The following is an 8,607-nucleotide window of genomic DNA, read 5'->3' on the forward strand; positions in this document are numbered from 1 at the left end:
GGACCTTCCAGAAGCGACTTATCGATAAAAGCCCTTTGAGGATTCAAATAATTGAGATAAAAATGTTTAAAACACCCCCCCATGTATTGCCGCTCGGATCGCACCACGTGCAAAGCTCCCATACAGCTATGCCTACCTTGGCCCAATGGCGTAATTCAGGTCTGGTTTTGCGGAGACCGTGGGCCAAGCAAGTTTCCGCTGACGGCAAAACTTGGGGACGAACCAGGATTATTTCGCGATTCGAAGTTTCATGGGGTCGTGTCAGTCGCTGGTGGTGCTCATGGCTCTTTAGCTATTCTTCCCCAGAAACAACTACAACGGACCAACGCGCGATCGACTCGACGAAAAGGCGCAGCAAAAGTGCGGAACTGTGCTTGTTTGCTGCGCGACCGCGGCTTTTAACAATCACCATCAGTCACCATCGACCGGCTTCCATACATAGGTCCAGTTCCTACCTACCCTGAGCCCGCTTTTGGCTTTCTTCCCTCTGTCTATTTGTATGCAAGAACTAGCGTACCTGTAAGTTACGGTGCCATGCACACCTGCCTGTATACCTTCCCATACCTCACTCCCTTGGCCCTTGCTTTAGTAATTTATCTAGTCTAGACTAGAGCTAGTTCTAGTCTAGAATCAGTTGCTATTTTGGACGTGGATCCAAAGTCCTGGCCCGAGACCTTCTTGATCTGGTCTAGGGATGAGGCATAGAACTTGCAGTCTTGTCACATATCAACATGACAATTCTGTCAGTCGTGCTTACCTGCCCACCAACTTCGTCTTGATCGCATGCGAGCCATCTATCCATATTTTTTCACCTTTTTGTGTTTAGCCATATTCTTCTGCATTGCGCAATATGCTATCGGGCACGACCAAAATCACCACTATACCGTTGCTTTCCACTTACCCCTGCCCCGCCTACACGTCTGTTCGAACATTGTCGACGGCCGAGGCCTCCCAATAGTTCATCGACGGGTTTTATTTTTATCTTTGCCCAGGCTTCGTACATACACCTATGCCCATCTGTGGCCTACCGTTTTAAAGCTCCTTTGTCTCTGATGGATTCCTCGTTAACATGCTGCGGCGTATAGTTTCGCTAGGCCACACGGCCTCAGAAAGCGACGAGCCTATGTCCCGATCGACTGAAGATGCCACCCAGTCTCCAGACTCCGCCCGTAGCACAGGCGGCCTTGCCAGTGTCTTCAAGAACCTCACCGGCGCTAGACTGACCAAGTCCCCTCCGCCCGTGCAGCCAATGCCGATATGTGCTGCTGCATCCACTGCGCAGCTTACGACCGAGAGTGCCACTGTACAAGAATGCACTGTAACTGGGCAGCCGGCGCATCGTCTGGACGCTCTCGAACATCTACGATCCGCACCGCTGAACGAAAGGATTGCAGCTGCCGCCTCATTGCGTATCGCCATCGCAACATGCTCCCTCACATCGGTTCTCGACATATGGTACGCCGGCAAAGATCTCATCGAGCCAGGAAAGCCACATGCGGCACGTGTTGCAGGCTGGGAGCTGGTCACAGAATGTGTCAGACACCATGAGTGCACTGATCTCGAGAGGAGGGAGTACTTTCGAACCATATCCGCACCCGCAAATCCTGAAGACTTTCATCTCCAACTGGCTGCACTCGAGGATCTCACCAGCCGTGGTCGAGACCTCGCCGGATTCGAATACGATGTCGTACCGCTCCTTAGTACCTGGCTTCAGGAGAAGTTCCAGGCTGTCAAGGAGGCAAAAGAGGCTGTCAAAGAGGCCCGCAAGAACCCGTCGCGAAGCACCAGCCGGGCCACTAAGGCCAAGGCCAACGTTTCCGGGGAGGAAAAGAACTTCTCTCGGCTTTTTGATTTTGTTCAAGAAGTCGTTAAATTCAATTTCAAGGTCACAAACGACAACTCGGCGGGTGGTTTAATTGAGTGTCTTCTTGACATTTGCATGGCTACTAACTCTGAGGACGACTTAAAGTCATGCATTAACGTCTTCAACGCTATAGTGACATTTGGCATGATACCATCAGCCAATCTTGGTCGCTGTGTCAACGTTTTGAGTTCGATATACAGCATGGTTGCAAACCTCGCAAAGCCCGCCTGGCAGGTTTTGTCAAACATCTCCAAGTCACACCACGGGAACGCCATGGTTCAAATACTCCTAACTGTGCTACAGGCGTACACAGCAGCTGGCAGAGCAGAGTCCCAGCAACGGGACCAGCGCGAAGTTCGTGGTGCCCTTGAGGTGCTGCAAAAACTCGTCTGGAAATCCTCAAATAAAGGCTACCCTTCTGTTCCCTTGAGTCCTCTAATAGACGGGCTTGTAAATCTCGTCAAGAACCAGGCTACGCCCAAGACATGCGGTATCTTGCTTCAGCTCATCAACTCACTCTTCGACGACGGGGCCAAAAAACTTAATGCCGCCATCGAAGATGAGGACTGGGCTGTGATCCTAAATGTGGCTGCAGACTGCGCAAAACGATGCCGTGTCTTGCCCAAGCCAGACAAGTCCAGCGGCAGGGATGTGCCAGTTTCAGGGAGGTCGTTGTCTTCTCCCACAAGCAGCTTCGAAAGGGAAGATCCAATCTTGGCTGAGATAGGACGACTTGCGGCCAGACTGGAGCAGCTCTTGCTAGAATTCCAGTCCGAGCTTGTGCAGAGGCAAGACTGCATTGTGTTCTTCACCAAGATTCATGAGCTCCTCCCGGACTCTGCTGCTGGTCTAGTACTCGACTATTTTGCCGAGTTCCATTGCTGTTTCCCATCCGACATTCAATGGGAGGATAATGTCAGTCTCGTTCTCGAGACCTTCTTTCGCGACAGGCGTCGCTCGATTTCGGTCAGGTCGAGGGCTTTCCGCATCATTACCGAAGTAATTGACATCCTGGAGATTATTGATGCAGAATCTGGTGTCTACACGGCACCAGGTCTCACCCAAAGCCTACTTGATGGCATCGCAGAAGAGAGCGAGACACAGATACTCCAGAATATAGTCTCATTCGCGGTTCCTGTTAGCCAATCTGCTGACCAAGACCTGTTTGACCACATCATAGACTGCCTGCGGAGTGTGGTTGCAAACGATCGGTCAAGAGCACCCCATGTCCTGGCCCCAGTTATGAACACAGGCAGTCAGACACAACCCCCGGAATCTGCAGATGACCATGGGAACTTTCAGAGCCAATCTAATGTAGTCACAAGGGGTTATGTTCAAATGTTTATGAGGTCAATGGACACGGATGTGAGAAAGGCCAGCAGGCTTTTTGATGCCATCGTCCATATCGCTCGTTCAAGCAAGTGTGAGACAGACGCCCGCCTAACGGCCATGAAGATGCTCTTTCGCCTGAGGTCGGACTGGGAAAATCACGTCTTCCTGACACCTTTCACCGAGTCTGATGCGTTGGCTACTATGATGTTTCGTACCGAGGAGTCAATCTCCAAGAGGCTTACAGAAGAGGCACAAAATGCCAGACCACCACGGCCTGAGGCCAACAGTCTCACTAATCGTCCGGGCCGTGCAGTATCTTTTGGACAGTCCATCTCCCCCTTCGAGCGAGACAGGACGCCCGTATCCCGCTCTACAAGTGGTGCAGGCGCGGGGTCAGCTTCAGCAGGGAAGTACAGGCAGATGTGGTCTCTTTCCGACCAAGACGCTCTACCTGAGCCTCCGTCGCCGATAGCGAGTCCAGTGCTGTTCTCGCACTGTCCAATCGCCCCGGATGAGGTTCCTGAGCCGGTGCCTGCCCTCAATATGGCCGCTTGGCTGGAGGCCCTAATTAGCATTCTCCATGTGGGTTGCGATTGGGAGATTTATAGTTTCATTATCGTGCACTTACCATCCCAGCTCGCCAACCATGCGCTGTTCGAGGATGCCATACCACAGGTTCAACAGATCCGGGGCATCATCTGTGAAAAGATACGCAACAACATGTTCCAAGAACCACCGATATCAACGCATCTGCGAAAAACCGAGGTGGCCGTTTGCTTCTACCATATTCTTACAACAATACTGAGCTACCACCACCACTTCCAGAAGAACGAAGAGGACGAGATAGTCCAGACCTTTATGCAGGGTCTCTCAGACAAGTCGGCCAAATGTTGCATCCATGCGTTATCAATCTGCGCCCATGAGCTCCCACTGTCGACTAGCAAGTGTCTCGTCGCCATTCTTCAGAGGATGTCGCAAATTATCACGCGCCAAGGTGTCGCAATGCACATTCTGGAATTCCTCGCTTGTCTCAGCAGGCTATCAGAGCTTTACTCCAATTTCAGGGAGGACGAGTACAGAATTGTTTTTGGAATTTGCTTCAGGTATTTGCAAGACGTCCGGGCAAAAAGATCAAGCCTTCGCTTGGGGAATGGCAGCGAACCACCGACACCCATGACCCCACTCGGTCAGCTGGACGCAGGCAACACCTCTGACGATCTCCCGCAGTATGTGTATGCTCTGGGCTACCATGTCATCACATTTTGGTTCCTGGCTGTAAAGCTACCGGACCGACCAAACCACGTACCCTGGATAGCCAAGAATCTCTTCGCAGATGCCGACGGGGGGCCAGGGGAGGAGCAGGCCCAAATCACCCTCGACTTCATGTCCAGGGTTGCATACTCGGATGTGGATGAGTCTTTGGAGGATCCTCTTTTCACACAAGAGCGATTCGATGAGATCAAGGAAAGAAACTGGATTGTCGGCAACAGCATCGTTTCGATCAAACAGGCCACTAGGAACGGTTGGGCACACGTCACAAAACGACAACCGTCGGGAACTTCATGCTTTGTCGTGCGTGAAAGCATCAAGCCTCTTCCTCATCATCAAATTCGGGCAGTCACGGCCGAAAGTAATCGCGACGGGCAGACAATGTTGGAAAATGCCGCGTTCCCAAGCCACGTCATGGTGCAGCTGCTTTCATCGCTCCCGCAACCTCAAAACTCGACCCTGCGGCCTATACCACTGCCTGAAGACCCTGCCATACCTCGGGCTATCAAAATGTTTGACCACAACTCTCCAGTAGACGGGCACAAGGTGGGCGTTATCTACATTGGAGAGGGTCAATCGAAGGAGGCAGAAATTCTTGCAAATGTGTCGGGAAGTAGAGACTACATCGACTTTCTAAACGGCCTCGGCACACTAACGAAGCTCAAGGGTGCTACTTTCAACGCTCAAGGTCTGGATCGTCAGTACGACACTGATGGGCAGTACACGTTCTGCTGGAGAGACCGGGTCACAGAGATAGTGTTCCATGTCACCACGCAAATGCCTACGAATCTTGACCAGGACCCGGCGTGTACTCAAAAGAAGAAACACATTGGCAACGACTTTGTCAACATCATCTTCAACGACTCTGGTCTACCCTTCAACTTCGACACGTTTGCATCCGAGTTCAATTACGTCAACATTGTCATTACGCCAGTTTCACGTGCCTCTTTCGTCGCCTCCCGGGAGCGCGCTGCCAAAATGGCTGTTGCGAAGGAAGGCGGCACGACGGGCGAGGCGGACAACGGCAAATCGTATCAACAGTACAACCCGTTTTTCAAGGTCCAGGTGATGAGCAAGCCAGGGTTCCCTGAGATATCACCAGCGGCGAGTACAAAAATGATCAGCCTCGAGTCTCTACCTGATTTCATCCGCCTGTTGGCTCTGAACGCATCCGTGTTTTCTCATGTGTGGTCGACTCGCACTATTGGCGAGCACGTCTCAACATGGCGCAACCGTCTGCGTGAGATTGTGCGTATGAGAGAGCGCTACGGGCCAAAGCCAACCGCGCCATCGCCCTCGCCACCCCCAACAGCATCTACAGGCGGAGGTGGCGGTGGAGGGTTTGGGGGCGTCAGCTCTGTGCCGACTATATCTTCTATATCGTCGTCACAACACACAGTCGGAAATATTGCATCCTCTTCCACATCGACGCTCGACGCTTCAAGGCCAGCTAGCAGTATGCGCGACAGTTTCAGCAGTCTAAGGCGGTCGTCAGTGGCAACCTTTTTCACAACCGCGAGCGAGCAGACGCAGCAATCTCACCGCTCGTCAATGATGTCGAGTGCGCCAACTCATGAAGGCGTAGACATGACGCCGACGCAGTCGAATGGGCATGATCCTCTGGCTGATTCGCTTGACTTTTCCAAGTGGGCTTGAGGAAAGCTATAGAAGTTTTCATCTGACAGCTTTTCTCTCCTCGCAAGACAGAAGTGAATAAATAGACCTGGTCAAAGCTCAGCAAAAGGTCTTTACTGCTTCTGTTTCCCCCTCGTCCTTCCTTCCTTCTTTCCAGATAAAAGAAAGACATGACAGCCTCCATCGGGCCACGCAAAGGCATATGAATGTAGAGATGAATGTGGGACGAGATATGGATTTAACGCTTATAATGCAAACCCGAGTATTTTCATACTGAAGAGGATTTCCACACGAACGTAAGACATCATGAGTAAACTTGCCGAAGCTTTCTCGTCCATGTTGCTGCACGCCAAGGAGCCATTTCTTCGAATTCTCGGTTTCTATAAAGATATGTACTCTTGTTATTAGGCATGTTCTTGACTGAGTCATCCCTTGATCACAACCTGTGAGAAAAAGCCCTCCAGGCTAACCACACAGCAGCACCAGAACCGGCCAAAATGCCAGCCCAAGCCAAAAGTCCCATGACCAGAATCTCATTCACAGTCCCCTTGGCATCGGTAGTATTGTTGTTGTGGGGGAAGGGTACATTTGGAACCGGCAGGTTGAGTATCTTGCACAGGGGTTCCCATCCCTCACTGACGCGATAGAAGAAGAGCTTTTCGGGGGGGATGACCTTCCTCAGGGTGTTCTCGTGGTCCCGGATGCTCTCGACGCGGTAGTCGTCGTAACCCAATCTTAGCGCCATCAGCCTCTTTTGCAGGTCCATCCACCTGGAGAAGTAGCCGACGCCGGGCAGCCAGTAGGCGACCCAGGGCACGTAGAACATGGAGAGCGAGTCGGCGAGGCGGCACATGCTGATGGCCCAGGACACGGCGTCGCGCGTCGTGCAGATTACGACGGCGTCGGGGAAGACGCTCAAGATCTCCTCGTACATCATGTTGGCCGGTATGTCCATGGTGGACGTGTAACCCTCGAGCAGGTCGGCCAGCAGCCACTCGATGCGCTTGCGGTCCGACACTGTCCGGCAGTTGACTGCCAGTTCCATCAGCTCCAGCCACTGGTGCCGCTGCCGTCGGCTGCCCGCGCACGACTGGATGCCAGAGTCGTGCACTGGTCCGTCGAGGAGGATCCGCAGCGCTTCGTTGAAACTCTTGGTTCCCGTGCGTGACCTGTGAGGGACATATGGGTTTTTGGGATGATTAGAAGGGAGGGCTGAAAGAAGGAGGAGAGGTACAGGACCATTGTGGGGATTGGGCAGGGGCTAGACTTTACATTCCAGCGCCAATGACTCTGAACTTGGTTCCTGGCACGGGGGAGCTTGGTTGTTGACCCATTTTGTTAGCCTTCAAAAGTCGAATCGGATATCTGTTCTGCTCACATAGATATTGAGAGAGAGAGAGAGAGGAAAAAATGCATGTTAAGGGGAGGGAAAGAGAGCAAAGAAAAGATAAAGAGTGATGGGGATCATATCACAGGAACCACATTATTATCTATTCAAGTATTTTGCCTACTTATCTTGCAGCAACTTTCTGTGTCATATCAACCAGAGTGACCAGATCCAAGTGTCATTCGCCAAATTCTTCAATACAACTCCCCAGCCGGCCCGGGAGAGATGCAGCCGTATCTGCGACACCTCTAACATGCAAATAAGGTCGTACTGTATCAACTTGCGCACCAAAGTCCGAAAGCGGGTTTCTTTTTTCAGGGGATATTAAATCAAGTGAGTCGGTAGGTCACGGCTATTTCCCATGTTTGGGCTCTTTCTTTTTTTTTTTTTTTTTTTTTTGAGATTTATATATTCCTGGCGGAGACCACCCATTCATCCGGCTATTATCGTCTTAAGTACGTGTCAAGGGAGGAAATGATCTGTTGTTAGATAACATCGACATGAAATTTTGATTGCAAAATAGTCCATATCAAGAAAAGTAAAAAAAGGAACAATAACAATGCAATGTGTCTGAGTGCTTGAGAAATGTGAATATAATATGGTTATCACTAAAAGCTGTAGGCATATATACATACGAAGAATGGACAGCCCAATCTCAGCCCCGGCAAACAACATGATGCCACGTATAAGATAGCGCAATGCAAAGTCTCGGGTTATCAAAAAAATATTCCGAGGACCAAGGCGGCAATGTGCAACATTAAGGTTAAAGAAACATATCATTCGTAAGGATAGAAAGCTCCGATGATTGACTGTTTGTATTCAGGCTGTTTACGGTTGACAGGTTTGAACATATACTCCCCCGAGAAGTTACACATTAATAACCTGGATCGACGTCTTCCGTCTTGGCACCCAGCCAAGGGGCAGGTCCGAATACCAAATATGCCCTCTCGAGCTAAAACTGTCCGTATCGTTGGCCTCAATGCTAAGGGTGTATGTGTAGAAGAGAGCATGGCCAGGATAGTATTTGTTACAACTTGGTCGTTTCATCCACGCAAAGTATTCATCGAATCAAAAATCAATGATGGCTCTGGCTTAGACAACATTATCAATAAAAGCAAGG

General features: G+C 50.9%; 1 protein-coding gene across 1 annotated transcript; it reads left to right on the plus strand.

The window, feature by feature from the left end:
- Positions 1–64: 64 nt before the first annotated feature.
- On the plus strand, positions 65–7,608 carry MGG_03993 (uncharacterized protein). The gene is made up of 3 exons (XM_003719813.1): positions 65–519; positions 1,086–6,508; positions 6,581–7,608. The coding sequence occupies exon 2, from the start codon at positions 1,124–1,126 to the stop codon at positions 6,119–6,121; it is 4,998 nt and encodes a 1,665-aa protein (XP_003719861.1). The 5' UTR covers positions 65–519; positions 1,086–1,123; the 3' UTR covers positions 6,122–6,508; positions 6,581–7,608.
- Positions 7,609–8,607: the final 999 nt, after the last annotated feature.

This window comes from Pyricularia oryzae, chromosome 6, assembly GCF_000002495.2.
Source record: "Pyricularia oryzae 70-15 chromosome 6, whole genome shotgun sequence".
NCBI lineage: Eukaryota > Fungi > Ascomycota > Sordariomycetes > Magnaporthales > Pyriculariaceae > Pyricularia > Pyricularia oryzae.